The sequence below is a fragment of the Apteryx mantelli genome, unplaced genomic scaffold, assembly GCF_036417845.1.
Source record: "Apteryx mantelli isolate bAptMan1 unplaced genomic scaffold, bAptMan1.hap1 HAP1_SCAFFOLD_34, whole genome shotgun sequence".
NCBI lineage: Eukaryota > Metazoa > Chordata > Aves > Apterygiformes > Apterygidae > Apteryx > Apteryx mantelli.
The window spans coordinates 5494894-5519484 of record NW_027118693.1 but is presented as its reverse complement, the minus strand read 5'-3'; the positions used below and the strand labels follow the sequence as shown (position 1 = coordinate 5519484).

The following is a 24591-nucleotide window of genomic DNA, read 5'->3' as shown; positions in this document are numbered from 1 at the left end:
AGAGTGAAGTGATTTACGCCCTGTGACTGCCAATTTTTCTCCTATGACTGCAAAGGAAATATGGATTAGGAGTTCAAGTGAAGATGCCCGGACTGTAATTTCATCTGCAATGAGGCAAAATTAATCTCAAGCTTTGATTTGTCCTAGCTCTTTCCTAAATAATTTTGAAAGGTGACTTTAAGACATTGCAGACTTACTCGCATAGACAGACTACTGTTTGGTCTCGTTCCTTGTGTGGCTTTTATCACTCAGACAAGCAGATAAATAGAACAGTGATGAGTGGATAACTGTCGTTGCTCAGTAGGGGTTGTCTGTATCTTGTAGTGAAGCATCTGAAGTGGGATTCATCTGTGCAGAATTAGTTATCTATGCTTTGAATGTCACCATCTGAGCCAGTCAGCTAGGGTGAGATTCCTCTTGTAAGTTATCCAAGGTAAGTTGTTTACTTTAGGAGCTAATCAGTTGGTCTTCAGACTCCACAGACTGCATGGACTAAGACGCTGATTCAGTTGCCCGCACACAGGCATCAGGTAATACTTGCAATGTCCTCGGTGCTTTGAAAAACCTGGATAGGCGCAGTAGCTATGACACAGGACCAATAGAAGATCTGTCCTCTCTGTAGAGTGGTGGCTGGATGCCAAACAGGACACCAAACAGCATCTCCAATTGCACTGGAAGCCCATGTGTGCAACGCTGGGTTGAATCCTACACCTCCCTTGATTCTGAGAGGACTTGAGAGAAATTGCTCAGCTTTAGACACCCAGATTCAACACACCCAGGGAGTACATTTTCAATCTCAATATTTGTGTTTAATTCCATCTGAGATTCCCTGCACAGTAACATGCCTGGCTTCTGGGTGACACTCTGGAAGAGCATGCATGTTTGCTAGATTCTCTGTCATAACAGCTAGCCACACAAAACTTCTTGGATACCCTAGAAGATTTCATATGGCACTAGGCTCCTCTGTTTAGCACCTGAATTGTTGCCCTCAAGCAAGGTGAGGTGATCTCCTTCCTAGACTTCCTTTATAGCCGTTGAATGTGCATCTCCTTGGTTTGCTCAAGGATCCTGTGTCCCCAGGGCTTCCCTCTGAAAATCATCACACCATTGAAATAGTGGTTGGAAGGGACCTCCAGATGTCTCTAGCCCAACCTCCCACCCTCTCTGGGTGACTTGCTCCAGTGCTTCGTAAGCCTCCTAATTAATAACTCGTTTTTTCCTGAAGTCCTCTCTGAACCTTCCAAGCTGCAGCTTGTGGCCATTGCCCCTTACTGTTGTGTATGCCAGTACCAAGACGATTTGGGGCCTGTCATCTTTGTGACTGGCACTCAACTATTGCTAACTTGATGTGAGGCTTGTTTATCTAAATCTCCCAGGATTATTATTTTTTTTTCAAAGTGAAGCCTCTGAAGGGTAAATTCTTAGAAAGGATCCAATTACTTTTCTTTCTGGCATTTCTCAGACCACCTATCAAGTACTAGTGGTCTTTCTGAAATGCACCTTCTTCATTACAAGTTAAAAAAAAAACTTTTGCCTTTCTGCCACACACTGGCTTTCTGGAACTCCTGCCCTGGGATGTTTCATCTTTCTAAATTGTTTTGCATGTTGAACAGTCTCATTCTGATAAGAATCGTCCACGGTTTATGCTGAGCAAGGAAATCATTGCTCAGTTGTCATTACACTGATTTCAGTTTAGCCAAGTCTACAGGATATCCATCATTCTTCCAACAACTGGAGTGTGAATGTCTTCTTGTTCTAAGACTATGATTCCTATCGGTCAATGCACCATGCACTTTTTTACTTGTATACGTCCTGTTGGTGGCTGTGCAATAAGTAACTGAGCTAGATAGCTGTCCCTCTGGTCTTATGACATAGAGCAGGAATGTAGAATCCTCTTTCTCTCTCTCTCTCTCTCCCCCCAATTTTCCTCTTGGTTGTCACAGCTGAGACTCTCATCAGGAAGTCAGACACAACTTTCTTCAGCAAGGAAGCAAAAAGAAATATATGAGGTGTCACTCATGCAGAAGGTAAGATCAAAGACACAGATATAGGAACAATGGTATTGACACTGAATATGCTACTTATTGCCATTTGAGCATGCATGGATACAAAATTCAGGTGCAGAAAATGCCGGGTGAGAGGAGTCTATCTTGTGTTCTGATTTGATGGTAATTTTGAATGACAGTTACAGAGAAATTGAGGCAGCTTTGCAGCAAAGACCTACCTCTGTCACCTTTGTATATGAAGCAAAGAGCAAAGGCGAAGCTTGGTGGCACCAGACTGTGATGGCTGTTTCACAAAGGTTGTCATCTTCCACTCCTCAACCGTCAACGGAGAGAGGCAGACTGCAATGGTCTGAATCACCTTTTAGGGATGGCTCCTCTTTTAGGGATGGCTTCCTCTCCTGTTTGATTAGACAGGCAGCTGGGATGGGATATATTGCCTCTCTAGAAAGGTTACTGCCAAAACAGACCAAATGTAGGCCTTTATTTTTGGACAAGACAAATAGATGAATGGCTCTTTAGGTGCTATTGATTGTACCCTGTAGGTGGGCATCTGCAGGCTTCGGTTGCTGACACATTGGGATCTCCAGCCATTGAAGACTTTAGCTTTATGGGGATGTCTGAGACATCACCAATGGCACTGGATGCCTATTTATGAGCAACTCAATCAAGCACCTTCAGTCGGGCATGATGAATCTCACTTCAAAAGACAGGTGGCTTAGGCTGAACCGGTCATTCCAGGACTCTTCTATAGTTGTGGAGGGCTAGGCAGCATCAAAAAAATGGTACTGGCTGACTAACTCAGAAAGAAACATTTCTATTGCAGATATCCAAGTTAGGTGGGATGAATTCGACCCTGAATAGCTATGTGTCGGGACTTAACTTCTCTTTAAAATCAGGATGTCCAAAACTTACTAGATGTCATCTGAGAAAATATTCAAAACTCTACATTACTCTGGTGTTCTTTCCCATGACGGAGACTGCACAGAGATGGAGAATGGCACATCTGTGACAGAGTTCATCTTAGCGGGATTTCCTAACGTCCATGAGGTGGAGATCCTCCTCTTGGTTGTGTTCCTGCTTATTTATTTAGTGACTGTCTTGGGAAACACTCTTATCATTGTCCTGGTATACACTGATGGCCATCTCCATTCTCCCATGTATTACTTCCTCAGTTATCTGTCTTTCAGAGAGATCTCCATGACTTCCTCTGTGGTTCCTAAAATGCTGGCAAACTTCCTGTCAGAGAAGAAAACCATTTCCTTTGATGGCTGCTTTAGCCAGCTCTTCTTCTCTTTCCTCATGGGCACAACTGAGTCCATCCTCTTTGCTGTCACGTCCTACGACACATATGTGGCTGTATGCAACCTACTAAGGCATCCCAGCATCATGACAAGCAAGGTATGCAGTACACTTGTTTTGGGCTGCTGGGCAGGTGCCTTTGTCATGATTCTGTCGTCTCTGGTTCTGGCAGCCCGGCTGCCATACTGTGGTGCCAATGTAATCGACCACTACTTCTGTGACAGTGCACCATTATTACACCTTGCTTGTGCTGACATCCAGCTTATTGAGTGGATTGATTTTATGGTGTTCTGGGTCCTGCTCCTTAGCTCTTTGGCACTGACTGTACTCTCCTATGCCTACATTAATTCTGCCATATTCCGGATGCCATCAGCACAGGGCAGGCAGAAAGCATTTGCAACTTGTGCTTCTCATTTCACTGTTGTTTCCTTGGGTTTTGGCATCTCCATCTTTGTCTATGCCAGGCCTTCCCACATGACCTCTGTGCATCTCAACAAAAGACTCCCTGCTGTCTCCAGTATTGTGGCGCCTCTTGTAAACCCATTCATATTTAGCCTAAGGAATGAGCAAATGAAAGAGGCCTTGAAAATGCTTTGCATAAAGGCCTGGTGATGACTAAGAGGGCAGGAAAGCCATGAGCATCATCATGGCTGGTACTTAGTCTTGAAAAATCTGAGCGGGACCTTTCTGTTCACAGGGATAAACTAGCCAGCTTAGATGAGACTCCTTGGATGAGATTCAGTGGTGCTTAGAGTATGATTCAGGTAAGCGGCCAGGTGGTATCTATGTGAGGATGAGGTGAAGCATTCTCTCAGCTCCATTCTCTGTACTGGTAAGGGACTAAATGCAGCCAGAGTCACGTGGGGCTAGTGCCATTTGAGATGCCACAGAACATCCTAGCTGACCTCCAGCAGCCCTTCTAGAAAGGGACAAGTGTCCCAAAGGCCCCTTGTCACAACTGCCAAGATGTCTTGGGCTCCTTAGGGCATCTCAAATAGCAGAAGACACCTGCGTGTGGACAACTGAATCCAGTTCTCTAAAGAACTGGGGTGTTTTGGATTCATCTCACCTGACTTTAGTGACTGCAATGGATATATATATGTATTTGAGCTTACCATGAGCTATCGCTAGAGTGAGTGGAAGGAAAGATATTTCCACACAGCCATTCAGCATGGCATGGGATAGGTATGTTGACCTGGCCTTTGGAAGTGGTGAATTCTGTCTGTGGACTGTAGACTCAGCCTGGCTGAGTCTCCTGCACACATCAGGTGTGTCTTAGGCTACACTGCTGCTTTTGTGACGTCTTCCAGGGGCTGAATCAGAGTTCCTGATCGAGTGATGCTGACTGGTTTGCATCCATTCTGTGTGCAGAGTGTGAATTCTGGCATCTTCTTGTCTGCCCCCTGATTTTCCCATGAAGGGAACTAATTGGCTCACTCCAGAGAAGGTGCAAGCTAGGGGACCCTGGGGAGAAGCATGAAGTGAAACACATCAACAACATGGAAGCATCATGAAGTTGCCTAAATCTATTAGATTTGACCCCCTCCTAAAGTGGCTTTCCCCCCCCCCCTTTTTTCCCATCAGTTAAATGTTATGATTTGGTTTATGATGTGAGCTCTATGAATTGTCTCTGTGAAAGTAGCTGTGGATTAGGCTTTCTTAAGCGTGCACGTGATTGGTGAGTTTAAAAAACAAAGTAGAATAATCTGCCTTCACAGTACCTTGTAGCATTAGAAGAAACAGATTGGTTGGGCTTTATATATTAAAGTATTTTTGCAATTTTTATATATATAGAGAGAGATAAGGTAATTAACAACCCTCTTGCCCTCCTCCCACCTTTTTTTTTTTTTCCAAACCTCTTGGGAAAGCTTTAACTGAAAGAGGAATGTATGATTTCAAAGAGATGATTCATTATTACATTTCTCCAAATGTCTGTGTTGTCATTGAAAATAAAGGCTATGGTTTCCTCAGAATGCTGCATCATTATTTATTAAGTGCTCATATTGTATCTTTAGTGTCATAACTGTATTATTACTTGGGAGATTCCAGTGTTCAAACACAGCATGCTTGAAATGAGGTGTCCCACATGAAACACAAAGTTGCTGAGGACAAAAAGTCTGTTGAAACAAAATCAGAGTCAGTTACTTCATTGATCTTTTTCTTTTTTGTGTGTGTTCAGCCCTTCTGGCAAAATAAAAAGGTTCCTAGCAATTTCTGTCCTTGAAAATGATCAGGTTTTTCCAAGAGCTCACAATTCCCCAAAGGTCTCGTTTTACTGATTTTTGCTGTTTTTGTTGAGAGATGGTCTGGTAAAATCAACCTGTGAAGACCTTTATTTTCAGTCACTGCAAACTCCTACTTATTACTACCATCTATGCATTATTCCACCTTGCTTCTCTTGATGTTTTCTTCTTCTCTTCAGTTATCTCATTCTTTGTTCCTTGCCTTAACTTTAGCTCTGTCGCCGTGCACCCGTAATGAGCAGATGCTTTGTACTTCATGGTGCATTAACACTGAAGAATGTTGCTTTCGGTATCAATTGGTGCACTCATCTTACTTCAGTCACCTAATAGACAGCCATACAGCCTAAGGTGCTCTGCAGAAGCCCCAGGGAGGTGGAATCTCAGAGGGATCCTGACCCTAGGAACAGCATGACTCGTGCCCCAGTAGCTCTATCCCTCTCCACTGATTGCAGAGAGACTGGATGACCAGTTCAGGCTTGAAACTGTTTAAATTAGTTATATGAAAAAGCGGAAAATAAAGTGAAAAGATTTTCATGTCTATCTTGTCTGAGGTGCAGGAAGAGGCAATTTTCCATGTTTAAGTAGCATTGATTTCTCTAAGACTTGGCCTCATAAACAAAAAGACTGCCTCTTACACACTTTGCCTTGCTAGAGTAAAGGAAGTAGTCATAAATCTGTCATTAAAATGTTAAGAATACAGGTGGAAATAAAGTTCATCAGGCAATCCAGGAGATGCCAGTAGCCATGATAAAATCCGGTCTTTCAGAATGAATGGGTAATGTCAGGCTGCATGATTTGTTGATAGCTATTAGTTTTGCTAGATACAAACAGTAAATAAAATGAGGTGTTTTTTTTTTCCTGAAATGTTCCTCGAAAAACCCAAGCAATTAACATCTGGATCAGATTCCATTATACTTATTTTACCCTTCTCATCTAAACCATGGTCACTCTAGAGTCAAGTGGAGAGAGGTATGCTTTGCTAAATGGAGAGCCTTCCATTGCTAAGACACTGTCTAAACTGCCTGGATTCATCATCTTCTGCAGATGCCATTCTTTTTCCCCTGACTATGAAGGGGCAGCAGACAGCAACACTGATATGAACAGTTGCACTGCAGCAATGGGATTCAGCTCCAGACAGCCAAGTTGAAGTGTCTGCAATGCAAGCGGTCTGAGCTCCCATTAAATTCAGTAGTGATCTGGCCAACAGTGTCCCTGCAGTTTGCAGAGCAATTTTGCTGAACGAATGTAGGGAAATGGTTAGATGATGAAGCATGGGCATGTACTGCCATTTTTTAATATTCTAGAATATCTTAGATGTCTACATGGGGATGGAAGGAAAGACAGAAGACACTTCTGGCTCAGAACCATGTGATTACATCTTCTTAGGTGCTTCAAAGGTGCCTATATTTAAGTAGTTGACCTCCATTGACTATAATGGAATCTTCTATGTGCCATGCACTGGTGCTCCACAAAGAATGAAAGTCTTGAGGTCCATTGAGCAGGCCCTAGAGCCATTCAGTAGCCTCATGTTCCCAGCCTGAGTCAGTGCCTTCTAGAGGGAAGAGATCTCAGTCCTCTTCCTTCACCTGCCCTCCAAGCCAGAACAACTGCTGTCTGTGACCTCTTTTCAAGCCATTCTTCTAAATTATTTTACAACTTCCCCTCCACAGAGCTTTTCCCTGCTTTTTGGATCTCCAAATCCTTATCAGCAGTAAAACTTCCTTGGCTTTGTATGTTCTGCCGTTGGATGGCTTACCTTCTGGCAAGTGCTCTTGCCTGGAGCTTTTGGGGATCTCACAAGAGATCATGCTATTGGGGAAAGAGGTGATGATCTAGGGTGTAAGTTGAGAAGGCAGGAATAATTTTCCTTTTTTTCTTTTTTTTTTTTTTCATGCCTCAGTAACTGTGTCTGTTTGTTTGATCAAAGGGAGAGACTAGATGAATTTCTGCCCTGATGCTAGGGGAAAGGGGAAGAAGGAGTTTGTCTAGACTTCCGCTTCCACCTTGTGTGGAACAAGTCAAGGTGGAATGATTCTACAGAAGACTCAAGGAGCTCTCTGGACCAAGAAAAACAGAGCTAGGAGCACTCCCTTACCTAACTTGGGATGGCTACCATAGAGCTGTCTCTCCCTGAGCTTCCTTTGTAGTCAGTGAAGAGAAACAGCTACTGTTGGCTACAAGTCATGTGAGCTCACCTAGCCCATTAGCTTAAGGTGAGGTGTATCCCTCTAGAAATGACTCTCAGAGTGTGAAGGCAGGCTAAGAAAGGAAGCTCCGTTGGATGGTACCTCTTGCAGGCATCCAGTGGTATTCCAGATGCCCTGGGCATGTGCATATCATGTAGAGGAAACCTGTGCCCTTCTGAACACCTACACCTATCAAGTCATAGAGCTTCTTGTGTCAAAGTTACCTCAGCTTCACCTCAGTCACCTCAGCTCCCTCCCACGTTAATGACAGGCGACCAGCATCTTCACATCGCCACAGGGGGACTCATCCTGCCTGTTTTAGGAGCCCATCTTAGAAGAGCATCTGCTGTTCTCTGCTGTGGCTGATTTTGACTACCAGGGAAGTCTCCATCTGAGACCATCTGAGATTTGGATCATAAAAGTTGGTTGAAGTGAATTGCAGGGGACTCACTTGTGAACATAGATTAAATTTGAGGATACTCAAGGAAATAGGTTTCTTATTTTGGAGGTCATTGGGTCCAACACCCCCCTCAAAGAAAAGCAAGCTATGTGGCTCACACTTTTTCCCCCTAGCTATCACCTTGATCACTGTCATATCTCAAGTTCTTTTCTCTCTCCTACCACTTTCAACCACAGTATTTTCCAGACTTCCCTCTCTTTGTCATCCCCCAGCAACCTGTGTACATCATTAAAAAGAGCATCTTGCTCCCAGGCTCAGCTCACCCTGGGATGCAGGAGGTGACTGAAGTCCAGTTCTTCAGGAAATGGGGAATGGTTGCTTCATACAGGAATGTCAGTGCTCACATATTTCATCGTTGATCAGGGAGAAGCTTGCACTGTACCTGCTGGTACTCATTCTTTCTCTCTGAAAGGAAGATAGCACCCACCCAAGGACACTCAAGCCAAGCCCATCACTGTCCTGAGTGGGCTCTGTGTGATCCATCACTCCCGTTGTCGGGGAGTCAGAGTGTGTCAAGAGCTCACTATGTTTCTGCTTGAGAGCCCATCTCATACTGCTGCTCAAAGTCCCCACTTTCAATCCCCATAGCAAGTTATTGTGGGGAGAAAAAGGAATCTTGGAATGATGAAACCACTTCCAGGGCATCCAACACATCAGTTCTTGGAGGCTGAACTATCCTCTGCAAATGTTGGTCTTAAGTGTGTAACAGAGCCAGTATCACTGTGTTAAGACTTAGAGATCAACATTCAAATATCTGAAGTTAAGGTAGATGAATGCCACCCAGAGAATCTACACATTGGTTATAGTTATATGCTGGAGGAAATTCAGGGTATGCAGAATTTCATGATTGATTTCTGTCACTCTACACTTATGCCATACTCATCCCTCGGGGTATGGCACCTGACTCTTAGAGAAGCTTTCTGTATTATCAACACCCTCATCTTTTCATCTCCCACTGCAGCAGGATGGTATTGGTTCAGTTACTAAAAAGAAAAAAAAATGCAGGCTTTCATCTATGAATTCAGATGAGGAAAAGCAAAGAAAGACTGAGGAGATCTTCAGAGGCCGTGGTAAGCATGAACTGTGGGAGTAAAGCAAGGAGAAAGGATTAGGGATAGGAAAAGAAGAGAATATGAAGGCTCCCTTCATAAGATCTGTGTTAGCCAGTGGGAAGCAAATGAGTAATTAAAGTGTGCGTGCGTGCGTGTGTGTGTGTGTGTGTGTGTGTGTGTGTAGGAAATGATGCAAAGGGAAGAAGGGGGCAGTATGGTTTCTGCTTAAAGTACTGGGAAAATAAGACCCAGAAAATGTACCTTTCCTCTGCAGAAGGACCTACAACTTTTTAGAGGGGCTCAGACTATGAGATCGCCTTTCACAATTCCCCTCTGCAAGAAACCTCAGAGAAAAGGAGGGATGGGATTCATCTTCCCAAATGTAGACACGTCCAGTGGAAAGGCTTGATTCAGTTGCCCACTTATCACTGTCAATATGGAGAAGCCATATCTAGGACGCACAGAGGAATTCCATGCCTCAACCTTGTTGGGCAATGGGAGGGAAAACAGCCACTTCAGAGTAAGGTTTCTCCCACTTCAGAGCACGTACAACACACATGAGGACTGACCTGGCAAAAGAGATGAGGTGGGAACGCAGGGTGGTGGGAGGCTGGCTGAGAACAAAGGCTCAGAGGAAGATGAAGTCAGGCCCTGCCTCTGGTGACCAAATCGCAATCAGCTTCTGTTGATATACTTCTTATATGCTTGTGTCTCCACAGATAAGAGCTATATCTCCTCAGAAGGCCAGCCCAGGTGCCGAAAGCTGCGTGAGGGACATGCTCTAGGCACGCACAGGAGGGAGGCTTTAGGGATAGGCTCATCTCAGCAGGGCAACAGGCCAATCCAGGAGCCTTCTCCGCTTGCTCTGATGGCCCAGGCTCCCTGGTCAGACCGTGGAAGGAGTGAGGTGCTGCATGGGGCTTGTGTTAGGCACCAGCCTCAGGATGGGCTGACTCACAGCCAGGCTTTCACTGATGGCCTCAACCCCAGGCAGCAGTGCTGTTGGCCACATGTGAGCACTGGAAGCCCTTTCAGATGCCTGCACATTTCCCGTTTCTGCTTCCGTTGTCCCCCTCTTGCCTCAGTCCCTAGCAGACCTCTTCACTAGGCCCCAGCTCTGTGACCCCTGCCCACATCCATGTTCGGCGTACCTGAGGCCATCCTGACCCATAGGAGGTGCATGCATGGGTGCAGTCAACTCTGTTGCACTGGCGATCTTCGCTGAACGGAACAGTAACTAACAATACAGACCTCTCCTCTGGGAATATGTACAGCTGAGAGACAGGGCTACCATCTCAGGAGCCCACAGACAGGAAAATACGTCAATGCTTGACCCTGGAAGGAGTTCACATTACGGCTGAAATTCCTTTATGCTCTTCATAGAAAAAGAAAGCTAAGACATTTCAAGAGCTCCTGCTTCCAGCATGATAATGGGGTTTATTTTAAAGAAAGAAGACAGCCAGGGATATTCTTTGCACTCTTCTACACCAGGCCTATATTCCCCTAAGACATTGATTCCCTTCTCCCCCTTCCCATTCCACAAACTTCTCCATATGCTACACTTTGAAAGCTACACCTGATACACAGAACATGCATTTCCAAGTCTGCCATGCTAGGTCAGTTCATTCCTGGTGGATCACAACTAGTATGAGCTCTGTGTGGAGGCCACAGTTTTCCTGAGTGCCTTTCCAAGAGTCCCCTTCATCTCCCTGTTCTGCAGGCTGTAGATGAGTGGACTGACCACGGGTGTGAGGATGGTGTAGAAAAACGGGACAGCATTTTATTGAGCTGTCTCAGCAGAGCTGTTCTGGGCATCATATAGACAATGGTGAGGGTCCCGTGGAAAACAGTGACCACGGTGAGGTGAGAGGAGCAGGCGGAGAAAGCCTTCTGCCTCCTCACGCTGGTGGGGATCCTCAGGATAGCAGCTCTGGTGCAGACACAGGATGCCAGAGTGAATAGCAAAGGGAAGACTACATCCAGAAAGCAGATTATGAAAGTAACCAGTGTAGGCACTGTGGTGTCACTGCAGGAGAGCGCTAGCAAAGGGGTAAAACCACAGAAGAAGTGATCAGTGGCACTGGGGCCACAGAACTGTAACTGAGAAAATAACCACATCACTGCTGTAGACATTAGTGATCGGGCTAGCCCAGACCCCGACGCCAGCTGGAGACACACCTTCCAGTTCATGAGGCTTGCACAGAGCAGGGGTTGGCATATGGCCAAGTACCGATCACAGGGACATGGTGGCCAGCAGGTCACACTCAGTAGCAGCAAAACAGCCCAGGAAATAGAACTGTGTCATGTAGCCATGAGCAGAAATGGTTCTGTCCCCAGTCAGGGGGAAGAGATTCTGCCTTGGCTAAACTGAGATATTTTAAGTGCAGACAGCCACGGCTTGATGTAGCCTGGCCATCAATGAAGAGAATAAGTTGATTTTCCAATGGGATGCAAATCATCCTAAGGAAGATGCTTCAGAGAAGATTCAGTTCAGAGAGCTAGACACCTGACTGTGGGTGTTCTTGCGCAGGTACCTCCACATGAGCTGCGTAGTTGATCTCACATGGAAATGAACTCAGTTCATAGGGCTGGGGAGTAATTCCACCGACCAGCCTTCAATTGCTTAAGCAGCTGTCTAGTGCCATTTTACATGTCCTAGGATATCCAGCCTGTTATCTAGCTGTTGCAGCAGGTGGCTGCCAGTTTCTTGCATGCCCTGGTTTCATTTACCAGCCCCGTGCAGATAACTTTACACACTACAGAGCATCCCAAGTGCCCACTTTATGAGCTGGGAGAAGAAGGAGCCGAAGACTAAAACTTCTGGTGGTGAGTGGAAGTTCAGGGATAAAAGGGGCAGGTGTTACATAGCGTGGCTTGTGATTTCTGATTGAGAGGCACCACTCAAACAGTGGGATCTGGGGGATGCGGAGCAGTTTTCGGATACCATGAGGTTCCTTGTGAAGACATTGGGTACCAACAGATGGGGTCAGATTGCAGGGGGCCTGCAGGCTAGGCCTGAGGAATATCAGGAAGATTGAAGTTGCAAGGATTATATTTCATCCCTGAGAGGCACTGCTTGAGGACGGAGGATGATGTGGGGAGAGTTACGCAGGGCTGGGGCTGCAGGGATGTGTAGACTGCATTGAAGCAAAGCATTAAAACTCTGTGAGTGCACGTGTGTCAAAAATGGAAGAGGCACCCCACATCAAAGGTGCTTCTTGAGGGAAGAACCTCTGTCCCTTTCCTTTGTCTTCCTGCAAGTGGTGCCTCTGATGGTCTGGTCTAATCAGTGCTTGTTGAAAGACATGGACTTCTGGCAGCAGCTCTATCTCTAACAGCCCTCAGCAAGCCCCATTAAACCTCCAAGGCACTTTAGTCCTGTGATTTCACTTCACGCTGGGCGACTTTTCCCTGGGAGTTTGTAAGACTGTGGGAACCCTAATGAGCTTGTCACTGCCTCTAATCCACAGGGTGCCTAGTAGGAGAAATTAAGAGTTTTGTTAAGCACAAAAGTTTTGAACGAGCACATGATGTATTCTGGTTTCATCTGTTTCTCATGTTTAAGCCTAACAAAGAAACACTAACGTGTTTTTTAAAATGAACTTCATGAATGTCCATTTCCAGTGGCCATCTAGTGCTATCCCATGGAATATATGTGGGATGGTGGGACATCTGTTACCAAAAGCAGCCTTCTAGGATGCACTAATGTCCCAGAATTTCAGACCTTCCTCTTCCCACTGGTTCTAGTTATCTGCATTACGACTCTCCTTGGGAATATCCACTTTGTTATGCTGGTGATTGCTGAGCAGCATTCCCATGCCTTTCAATTCTGCCAGGCATGGGATGTGTTAGTACCCTATTCACTATTTTGGGAACCCCTTCTACCAGAGAAAGACAGAGGGCTTTCTCAGCCACCTCCTTCCACCTCCTTGTAGCAAAAATTTCTACAGCACCCTAATCATTGTGTATCTCTTACCAAAACCCAACACCCTGCCAACCCCTAGCAAAGGTCTTTCTGTCTTTTACACAGCCCTCACTCTTCTAATCAAGATGCTCAGGTTGCCACTGATAATCCCATCCCCAAGCAGCTCTTTTTTATCTTTCATATCATGACAGAAAAGATGCATTTAACCATGCATGCCTGCATCTGTCTGAATGTGCGTCTTCAGCCCAAGAGAGATGATTAAGTGATCTGCACGAAGTAGACGTATTCAGGAGATAGATTCCAAAACTGAGCAGACTGTTGTCACCTGATCTGAGAAAGAACAAACTGAGTTTTAATACTTTCCTGTTCTAATATAGCTTTGGAACAACTCCTGTGTTTAGGATAGCTGGGAAGCAGGTACATGAATTATATTCACAATTATGGCAAAAAAAAATCAGTGCCTGATGTGTAGTAATGTTTACGGGATTAAAGAAGTAGCTATCATGGCATGAAGAGGTAGTTTTGAAAATTTTAATTCTATCTTCCTCTTTCAACAGTTGTCCCTTCATGACCATTCCCTTTCCACCCCTTCGTTCCTTTTCCAGAAGACACTTCCGTCTTGAACTTGCGTAGTGCTTGAAATATGCAGCCAGGTCCATGTCTTCCAGGGAGCAGAAAGGGAAGAGGGCACCCATGCAGCTACAAGCTGCTTATCCGTAGATTGTTCTTTTGTGCTTATCACACAACAAACTGGGGGGGGGCTGGAATCATACTGACACAGGGGAAACTCTCTTCCCAAGCTTGTAGGGTGCATTATCAAAAGATCATAGGGAGTCCCTCTGTGAAAACAGTGACTTAGCAGAAGTCTGGTAGGGTGGCCTTCGCACTTGTGGAGTTGAGCTGTCTTAGTTTGTGTTAATCATTTGGTCTCCCTTTATACTTGGGAACAGGAATAGGCAGCTGTAGAAAATTATTTATCTCACTTGAGCTGGTTTATAATTTAGGATGAAACTAAAGAGGAATATCATCATATTTCTGTTAGAAGGAAGCGAAAATGTTTGAAAGTTTTGCACAGAAAGAAGACCTACTCTGTTGGATGGCAGCATGGGCAGAGTCTTCCGGAAAGAAAGTAATGGAATACAAATGATTTCTGGCCTACGTTCTCTCATGCAGATCTTAGAAACTTACTTTGGGCACTTACTTTCTCCTGTCACATTCATGGAGCATGGTACTGATGCCTTTACAGGAGTAGGCAACACAAGAGCTTCAGAGCCACCCTCTCGCTGGCTGGGGTGAATGCAACTTCTGTTGTCAGTACTTTCAGAAGGAACATAACATTTTAGATCTAAGAAAGTGTTTGCAGTGGACAAGAATGTTTCTGTGTTCATTTAGCAAAGTCCTCAAAGTCCACCTTTTTTTTTTTATTTACTTATTTCATTTTCAGTTTACCTACTACTACTAATAATAATAAAAAAATTGACTATTCATCCAGATCAGGTGTCAGGGAGGTGGATAGCTATTTAGAGTCTCTCAAATAGAATGATAATGTCATATTTTTTTTTAAATGAATAAACAAATACTGGTTTTGATTCTCATTCCTGAACAACATATTTCTCTTGCAAATCGTGAGTGAAAATGAATCCACGAAAATTACAAAATGGCAATACCATGACAAGGATTAGAGAAGAAGGTTTTTTTTTTTCTTTGGTTTTGTTTGGTGAAGGGGTTGGAGAGAACTTAAGGTCTAGATCTAATCCTTGGGGCTGCAGAGGACAGAACTCACTGATGTAAACTCCCTCACTTGCACAAATTATAACACATTGCCCAGCGTGTGGTTCAGTGCACCTGGCATTTCCTATGAAAAAGCTGAGCTTCCAGTTCTATGCTCAGTATAGTTCCTCTGAAGTATGATGGACAACTAGCGTAAGAGGAGATGATATAATCCTCTAGACTGCTGATTCTTCCCCACTATCAAAGGAGGGCAGGCAATGCACTCAGCTTAGGGCGTTAAAGTTACAAATGTTTGTTTGTGGACAAACTAATTCCACTGCGTGAATCTCTTCTATCAGATGAAGTATTGGCTCTAACAGTATTGTATCATAAGCACTGGGCATTTATTTTATTAAGCTTGATCTGAGAATAATTGCATTGTTATTCAACAATTAAATTACTGACCAATATTCTGGATTTTGTTGCAGCTTAAAAGAGAGCTGATGTTAGGTGGGTAATTTAGACTTTATTTTCTCTATGTCTTGTCCCAACCAGGAGGTTAATGGGGAGAAGTAAGTGCCACTTAGCAGAGAAATAAAGCCATTATTGTTCTCTTTTTTTTGTTCCACCTGTTTTCTGTCTCTTTCTAAAGGCAAAGAGGTTCAACAAAGCTCTGCCACCAAAATAAGCAGGCAAACCAGATTGTGTGACAAGGAGAAGCTGCATCCAAACTGGAGGAAGGTGAACCATCTTGAGACTTTGGTGTGCCAAGGAAGGAGGAACTCCTCAGCTTGTTGCTTTCTGTCTCAGTTTCCACTCTTAGAAAACACCATCACCAGGGTATTCATCAGGGTTTGTAAAGCACTTTTAGACCTTTTGAAAGGCATTCCTATCTAACGTTTGGGTCTTATTATGGTGATATGTTTCAGGAGAGAAACTGGTGTGATTTCATGAAACTTCACACTGCTAAGAAAGAAAGATGGAATTTCAGCAAAGAATCCTAATCATTTGTACCATCCCCCTCCCTTTTCCCTCCACTTACTTACAAAATCTCTTCTCAGATGGAAAAACATTTTCTGGAGATTATCACACTTCTCTTCAAGCCCACCTTGAGAACCTTCTTCATCTGCTCGTTCCTCAGGCTGAAAATAAAGGGGCTCATCAGAGGAGTTACCACTGTGTTGATCAGGGCCACCATTTTGTAATAGGAAGTGTGGTGACTTGAAGGCCGCACATACTGGAAGATGCAGCTACCATAGGCCAGGATGACAAAGGTGAAGTGAGAGGAGCATGTCGAAAATGCCTTGTTCCGCGATGAAGCTGAGGGCAACCTAAGGATGGTGTTAATGATGTATAGGTAGGACATTGCTGTCATGACCAGTGAGCCAAAGATGATGATGAAAGAGTTCATGAAATTTATCAGCTCCACAGTCCGTGTGTCTGCACAGGACAGCTTGATCAAAAGCACGCCTTCACAGAAGAAGTGGTCAATATGATTGTCATTGCAGAAGGGCAGCCTGACAACTAGGATAGTGGGGACAATGGTGGCCAGGAAGCCTGCAGTCCATGACCCCAACAGGAGCTGAACACAAAACTGGCTGTTCATGAGCATGGGGTACTGAAGAGGGTAGCATATGGCCACATAACGGTCGTAGGACATGACAGCAAGAAGGACAAACTCGTTGACACCCAAGAAGGTGAAGAAATACAACTGAGTTAAGCAAGTTGGGTAGGAGATGGCTTTGTTGCCCATCAACAAGCTTGCTACTGTTTTGGGTATGATGCATGTAGCGATGAAGATCTCCAAAGAGGAGAGGTTGCAGAGGAAAAAGTACATGGGTCTGTGGAGGTCTCGGTCAGAAAGAATGAGGGCAATGATCAGCAGGTTTCCAACTAAGATCACGAGGTAGGAAGCCAGGAAAGTGATTGCTATTAGGTACTCCTGATGGTGGAGGGAGGGGAAGCCCAAGAGAAGGAACTCTGTGACAGTCGTATGGTTCCACATATCTGCAACTGAGCTGCAGTGAGTAAGAGAAGACAGTGAGTGGAGGAAACGATTCCTCATAAGGTTAGAGGAAGTGGAGACAGGTAGAGAAATGTAAAAGTATAATAAAAGAGATGCATGCGGTTACTCACAAAAAGTCTGTAAGGAAAACAGAGAAGAGAGGAGAGGCACGGAGAAACACCATAGAGTAAGGAGACACCATTTCAAACAGTAACAACAAACTTAGTTTCTAGGTTAGAGTAGGAATCCACTATTAACAACATGTAAGTTTGTGCATTTGAGCTCCTCACTCAAGTGTCCTTTTATAGCCAATGGAGAAAAAAATAGACATTTCTCAGTCATTCTTTCTCTAGCCTATCTTAAACCTGTATTTTTGGATAAGATAAAATGCATCCTGGAGAAAGATAAAACATCTCTTCAGACTGACATTAACCTTTTGATTTTAGGTAAGGAATGGAAAGAAGGAAGAAGAAGAATGGTGACAAAGGAGGAGGCATATGGGAAATAAAGGTGAATGGGAGAGTTAGATAAGAGGGAAGTTTTATTCCCTGGGAATGTTTTTGTTTTCAGGGGGGAAAAAAAGCCCAAAAGAAATAAGACAAACATGCTATGATTAAAACTGTCTTTCCATCCAAGATTTATAAAGAGATTTTTCTTCAGTCACAGCAATCTTTTTGCTGAGAAACGGTTTTGATAAAACTTTCTGGCCATCAGAAGGAAAAATAAAAATGAAAAAAGGGTAATATAAGGGAGGGAGAAAAAAAAAGAAAATCCGAGGATAATAAACTAACAGGCACTCCTTTTTTTTTTTTTTTCTGTGAACACTGGAAAAATTAAACTTGGTTTGGTATGGAGTTGATCCTGAATTCATTATCTGAGGTCTTGAAGACAACGAATTCTCAATGCAATCCTCTCAGGACAGTCTACTCCTACCTATGCAGACCACCTCCTTTCCATCCTGCCACTTTTGCTCACAGAACTTGTATAGGCCCAAAAGAGAGAAAAGTACTACTCTGTGCAGCTTAGCTGGACCTGGCTGACAAGTTAAAGCAGAGGAAGGGGCAGAGACCCAGGCACATAGACGCAGACTGATCAGCAAGGTCTCATTGCCTGAGAAATATCACAGGCAAAGGGGGACAGTCACAGGCAGGCAGGCAGGCAGTCTAGGAACTCAACAACAACAACAATAAGAATCAAAGAAAAATGAGGTGAAATGCAGCAAAGCAGTTACTTACATTAATCTATGTGCAGGAAACACTATCAAGGGGAAATAGAAGGCCAGCAGAATTTCTGCAGACCATCATCTCCTTCCCTCTCCTCCCACAACCTTGAGAGAACAATCATCTGGCATGTCTCATTTCAAGGTTCTTGTAGAGCCTCTTTGAGTCAGCTGCTAATGCCGTTTGTTCTGATGCACTGTGCTGCCAGACAGAAGTAAGCTCTGATTTTTTTTTCCTTTCAAGTAAAACCACCCAAAGTCCTTTGGTATTCCCTGAAGAATCATGGCCCCCTGTGCTTTCCTGAGATGCTCCTCAGCAGAGTCGGTCTGAGAGGGTGACAGGACATTAATTAAAATGATAGCTGGTACCCAGGTGACCTAATCCCTGCAGAACTGTAGATCCATTTTGTGAGGCAGCCTAAGAGAGAGAAACACCAAATCTTTAAAAGTGCTATCAAGAAATGTAATTTGTGAAAGCAGCTTCTGTGGAGCTACTGTCACACTCCCTGCCTTGTCTTTCTAATGTTGGACATCGAAAGGATAGATTTTAAATGTTCAAGAGGTAGACACCTTAGGTTGCCTTAGGTTAGTCAGTGGAGTTTAGGACATGATTCAACTTTTCACAAAATGGATTTCTAAAGGAGAGGAGAGGAACAGATTCCTCCTCTCTAAGGGCAGAGGGAGGCTGGAGTGACAGAGTGACATCTAGGCATCTTCATTGCAGACCTCTGGGAGCTCTTCAGCAGTGAGACATTGGTTCCTAAGGGCCACCTGACTATCTTCTACCCCTCCAAAAGGAAGTGTGAACCTGAGGGTTCAGAGTTATAACTGCCAACATAATGCAGACCTCTCTTACCATCTTAATGCATCTAGGTTAGGACTAGGCACCTCTGTTCTGACCTCTGAATTGTTTCCCTAAAGTTCAGTGAGAGCAATCTCATCCGTGGTGGCACTGAGCAAGGCTTTCCCTTTCCCTGAGTACAGGCAGGCTCTTAGTCCACCTTCTCTGTGCTCAGTGTGGACAGCCCCAGCAGAGCACAAGCCTCTGTCCATAGGCTTGTTACTGAACTCCAGGGTTCCCAGGGGCTATTGGACCCTGTCTCTGTGTAAGCCGGGCTCTAGATCTCTTCTTGTTTCAACCCATTCCTTCATTTTCCAATACATCGAGGGGGTGCAGAGGAGTGGCTGGAGTAGCCCAGTGTCCCCTCAATTTCCTCACCAGTCTTTCAGGAAGCATTTACCCATGTTGTTGTGTTTCCAGCTGATGTATCACCTCGTGTGGGGTTGATGCACAGAGACATTTGGCCAGTCTTCCTGCATCTTGGGGTCCATTTTGACCACAGCATTTGCTTGCAAAGGGTTTGCGTGAAGGAATTCTGAAGAATGTGTGCTATGAGTAATTGTCCTTATGAAATATATCCACCTGTCTCTAGTGAGTGTGGTCATGTACACCAGTCAGGGTGGCATTTTATCCACACTCAGCATCCTTCTATAATTGCAAGGTTGAACAGAGAGCAGCTGTTCCTGGTGAGGGTCTCTGCTGGGCCAGTCTCCAACCACACCTGGAGCAATGTGCCAGATGTGACCCCAGTTGTGGGAGCATTTGGCACCACCACAGCCATCCCCTGGGGTCAGGGCTGGTGCTGCTGGGTGGGGGGAAGCACCAGCCACCGCAGCTAACAGCTCTGGGTGCACAGGGGTGCACACAAGTGATGCTGGGACCCCTCCTTCCCCATGGGACCAAACCAGGGGGGACAAGGGGTCCAAAGGGCTCTAGGGAACCTGTTGGGGAGACAGAAAGAGTGGAGGAGGGTTGGGAGAGCTTTTGGTAGACAGAAGTGGGTGAGGAGCGGGAGGAGGGCCTGTGACACCCAAGGAAGTGACCAAGAGGTGGAGCTCAGTACTGAACTGATCAGCTAGGGTTTTCTTCATTTTGTTCACTGCCTGTAGAGCAAGTGTGAAGCTTTCATCACTGAGGCAACTGCTGTCCTTGTGCTTCAAATGGTTCCTGGAAACAGGCCTGTTAGCTTTGAGCATGAACTGTCTTTCAAGCAGAAGCTGGAAGCTTGATTTCCTGCTGCTCTGTGTACCCGGAGGCTGGCTCTAAGGTCTTCCAGGCCATGTGTCTCTGCAGCAGGGGCTGGGGCTTGACCCAGAGAAAGTCATGGCATCTCCCTGGTCCCCCTTGGGAGAAGGAAACTACAGAGACACTGGCCTTCTAACAAGACTTTGCTGCCCAACCAGAAGACCATTTCCCGGAGGAGGATAACCGTATCAGGAGCTTACAAAGCTCTGTCCCATGCCCTTGGCTTCAGGAGTGCACCCTCAGCAAGTTTGCTGATGATACAGCACTGGGAGGAGTGGCTGATACACCAGATGGTTGCCCTGCCATTCAGTGATCTTGACAGACTGGAGAAAAGAGCAGAGAGAAACCTCATGGAGTTCAGGAAAGGAAAATGCCAAGTCCTTCACCTAGGGAAGAATGACCCCATGCACCAGTACAGCCTGGGTGCCCCCCAGCTGGAGAGCAGCTCTGCAGAGAAGGACCTGGGTGTCCTGGTGAACACCAAGTTGACCGTGAGCCAGCAATGTGCCCTTGCAGCAAAAGCCAATGGTATCCTGGGCTACCTTAGGAAGAGCATTGGCAGCAGGTTGAGGGAGGTGATCCTCCCCCTCTACTCAGCACTGGTGAGACCACATCTGGACTGGTGTGTCTAGTTCAGGGCTCCCCAGTACAGGAGACACATGGACATATTGGAGCAAGTCCAGCAAAGGGCCACAAAGATGATTAAGGGACTGGAGCATGTCTCACATGCGGAAAGTCTGCGAGACCTGGAATTGTTTAGCCTGGAGAAGAGAAGGCTCAGAAAAGGCTCTTATCAAGGTTTATAAGCATCTGATGGGAGGGAGTAAAGAAGGTGGAGCCAGAATCTTCTCCGTGGTGCCCCGTGGCAGGACGAGAGGCCCTTGGAAGGAGGCGCTCCATTCCCAGAGGGTACACCTCTGAGATACTGTGGTCTAAAGGCAACCTGCGCCGGAGCAGGGACACCCTGAGGAACAGCAGCCCACAGGTGAGCCATGCTGGGTCAGGGACACCACGGAGGGACTTGACCCATTGGTGAAAAAGCCCCAACACAGTGTCACAGATATTCAACTCCTGCAGAGAGAGACAACACCTAAGTGCTGTGTGCCCACTTTGGGAGGGGAGCGGGGGTTCACTTGAGAGCTGCTGGTAGACCCTGCCAGGAAGTGGGGGAACAAACAGGAGGAGTCAGAAATCTGTGTGCATTTACAGGGCTGCAATCTCATTGGGATCATGGAGACGTGGTGAGAGAGCTCACACAACTGTAATGCTGGGAGGGATGGACAGAGGCTCTTTAGGAGGCACAGGCTGGGATGGCAAGGAGGGGCAGTTGTCCTTTATGTGAGAGAGCAGCGGGAAGGCATGGAGCTCTGCCTGGGGATGGAGGATAAGCTGGTTGAGACCTGATGGGTTAGGATGAATGGGCAGATCATGGGCAATGTTTGTGTGGGTGTCTGCTCTAGACCGCCTGGTCAGGAAGGAGTAGATGAGGCCTTCCTCGGACAACCAGCAGAAGCCTCCTATTCACAGGCCCTGGCGCTCAGGCAGGCTTGACCTACCCCGAGGTCTGCCAGAGGGACAACACAGAAGGGAGATACCTCCACCTTTCCCCTCTGCTTTGTCACCAAGGCCCCTACCCCAATTAGCAGCAGGGCCACATTTTCCCTAGCCTTCCTCTTGCTGCTGATGGATCTGTAGAAGCCTTCCTTGTTGCCCTTCACTTCCCTCACCAGATTCAACTCCAGGTGGGCTCTGGCTTTCCTGACCCCATCCCTCCATGCTTGGACAGTGTCTCTCTATTCCTCCTAGGTCACTTGCATCTGCTTTCACCTCTTGTAGACTTCCTTTTTACATCTGAGTTTTGTCAGCAGCTCCTGGTTCATACCTGCAGGCCTCCTGATGCTTCTTCTTGATTTTCAGTTTGTCAGGATAGTTCATTCCTGAGCTTGGGGGAGGTGATCCCTCTTCCCTCCAGGACTGTACTGCTTGGGATTCTTCTAGAGCAGATCCTGAAGAGGCTTTGGGGCAGGCACCTCGTGCCAGGCCACCTTGTCCAGGGACAGGTCTCCAGCCTGGCCTTCAGCAGCACCTTGAGAAATACACAAGTCCCTGCATGCTGCACTGTCTGCCGTCCCACTGTGCAGATGTCCTGAGGCACATCCAGGGCCTTTCACTGTGCTGGCCTGGCATCATGCAGGGTCGGTGGGCTGGTGCGAGAGCCTGCGGCTCTCCCCACACCCTGGGCTCTCCAGGGCAGCTGGAGGCCTCAGCACCCCTCGGAGCTACTCATGGGATGCTACGGGGGTGGGTGTCAGGGGCAGAGGGGGGGGTCCCCTCTGATGCAGGCGTGAGGCTCAGCTCCCCCACAACACCTGATGACTCACAGCCTGGGATGGGGAGGACACATCCCTCCTTGAATGGTCCTGCAGCCTTTCTAGGAGCCATAGAAAATTGTTGCCACCAAGAAGTAAGAGGAGCAGGTGGGAAGCCTTTTGTCTCCCAAGGGTGGAAGGAATCCTCAGGATGGTGGGGATGACACATGCCCAGCTGACTGGGGTTAAGGGAAATGGAGGGAGGGTTACAATGGAGGAGGGGAACAAGTTCACAAAAATGGTTAGGTTGGAGTTCGGTGCAAGATAGTTTACCAGGGTGGAGGGGGAAGGCGTAACTACAAAGATGTAGTTAATTACACTGAAGCCTCAAAAACCATCTCTAGCCTCTAAAACAAAGTGATGTTGTATCTGTCTGTCTATATGCAAGTGATATTGCATTACTCTAATGTTTTCCTTGCTTCTTGCATGCTCATTTGTATCGAACTGAGTCACTATGGGGGGAAAAGTCCGGCAGTGCTCAGGCAGCACTCGACTCTCAGGGCCTGTTTCACATTCCCACACTTAAGCTTGCAGAAGGAGGATTCAGGGAGGGCTCATGACAATGGTCACTCTCACTGAACTGCCAAGCTCAGAGAGTTGTGATCAGCCTCATGGAGGGCAGCTGGAGGCCAGGCACCAGCAACGTACCCCAGGGGTGGATTCTGGACCCAATACAAGTTCAACAGGAGCCAGGAATGTGCCCTTGCAGCAAAGCAAAGCACCGCATCTTGGACTGCATTAGGAAGAGTGCTGCCAGCAGGACAGAGGAGGTGATCTTTCCCCTCTACTCAGCACTGGTGAGACCGCATCTGGAGTGCTGTGTCCAGTCCTGGGCTCCCCAGGGTAAGAGAGACACGCACATACTGGAGCAAGTCCAGGTAAGAGCCACAAAGATCATGAGGGGACTGGAGCATCTGTCACAGGAGGAGAGGCTGAGAGAGCTGGGACTCTTCATCCTGCAGAACAGAAGGCTCCGGGGGGATCTCACCAAAGTGTATAAATACCTAATGGGGGGCAGTAAAGAAGATGGAGCCAGGCTCTTCTCAGTGGTATCCAGGGGCAGAAAAAGAGGCAATAGGCACAGACCAAAGTACAAGAAATTCCATTTAAACTTGAGAAAAAAAAAACTTTTTTGCGGTAAGGGTGATTGAACACTGGAACAGGCTGCCCAGAGAGGTTGTGGAGTCTCCATCTCAGGAGATATTCAAAACCCAACTGGGAATGGTCCTGAGCAAGCTGCTCTAGCTGACCCTGCTTTGAGCAGGGTGGTTGAACTGGTCAGTCTCCAGAGGTCTCTTTCCACCCTCAACCATTCTATGTTTCTGCAAATCCTCCCCCAGGAACTTTTAGGCACAGCTGTGTGGAAGCAGGCCTGTCTAGCACAAAACATCTGCAACAGCCTTGCTGAAGTCAGTGTGACCCAGTTATTGAAGGAATATATTGTTTGTAAAAGAATGCGCTATCTTTACTGTTAGAGATTCCTTTTCTGAAGTAATTCCGTCCCTGGTGTCACATCCTGCTTATCCACATAGCTGTAGTTCTGTGAAGGACAAGACATATAACCCAAAGATATGTAAACTCTGTAACTGCCTCATTTGGGCAGAGTTCTTATCAGCAGAGTTTGGCACTCTGGTTAAATATCAGTTCATGAGGCAGGAAAGTCAAATAAGGAATGGAAACTAAGGAGAACAACAACAACAACAACAACAACAACAACAGCAACAGCAAAAAGACAAAACGTTCAGCAGGCATTGAAATTCCTTTCACTACTCTTTGCATTTCCCAGCACCTGTCAATTATATTTAATATTAGCAAATACACCTTTCTTGTGTTTTCCTTCTTGAATAGCCTATATTTCAACTGGACAAGATGGTACTTCTGAGTGCTATTGCTTTTATGTTCTCCAATCCTTAGTTGTATAAAGGAGTTACCATGAAAGAAAAAGGTATGGGTTTTTTTGCTTCACACACTGTCATTCTAAAAGTAGGACAGACTTACATTAACTGTGGTTCAGTACACCACAGTAATCAC

The 24591-nt window shown here is 46.0% G+C and overlaps 3 protein-coding genes across 3 annotated transcripts; 1 reads left to right on the top strand and 2 right to left on the bottom strand.

Moving 5' to 3' along the window:
* The first annotated feature begins 2993 nt into the window (after window positions 1-2993).
* On the top strand, window positions 2994-3917 carry LOC136996366 (olfactory receptor 6M1-like). The gene has a single exon (XM_067317293.1). It carries the CDS (start codon window positions 2994-2996, stop codon window positions 3915-3917), a length of 924 nt encoding a protein of 307 aa, XP_067173394.1.
* A 6971-nt stretch (window positions 3918-10888) lies between these two features.
* On the bottom strand, window positions 10889-12213 carry LOC136996365 (olfactory receptor 5P76-like). The gene is given in 3 exon segments (XM_067317292.1): window positions 10889-11014; window positions 11017-11509; window positions 12191-12213. Coding segments are annotated over 3 exon segments (642 nt in total).
* A 2794-nt stretch (window positions 12214-15007) lies between these two features.
* LOC136996364 (olfactory receptor 6M1-like) lies at window positions 15008-16718 on the bottom strand. The gene is made up of 2 exons (XM_067317291.1): window positions 15990-16718; window positions 15008-15139 (listed from the first exon to the last, which is right to left on the bottom strand). Exons 1-2 carry the CDS (start codon window positions 16716-16718, stop codon window positions 15008-15010), a joined length of 861 nt encoding a protein of 286 aa, XP_067173392.1.
* Window positions 16719-24591: the final 7873 nt, after the last annotated feature.

Coding starts and splice junctions, on each gene's coding strand:
- LOC136996366 (XM_067317293.1), top strand. CDS start 2,994: ATGGAGAATGGCACATCTGTGACAGAGTTCATCTTAGCGGGATTTCCT.
- LOC136996364 (XM_067317291.1), bottom strand. CDS start 16,718: ATGTACTTTTTCCTCTGCAACCTCTCCTCTTTGGAGATCTTCATCGCT. Junction 15,140..15,989: donor AGATGAAGAAGGTTCTCAAG/GTGGGCTTGAAG, acceptor CTCCTTTGATAG/TGGGGAAGAATCAGCAGTCT.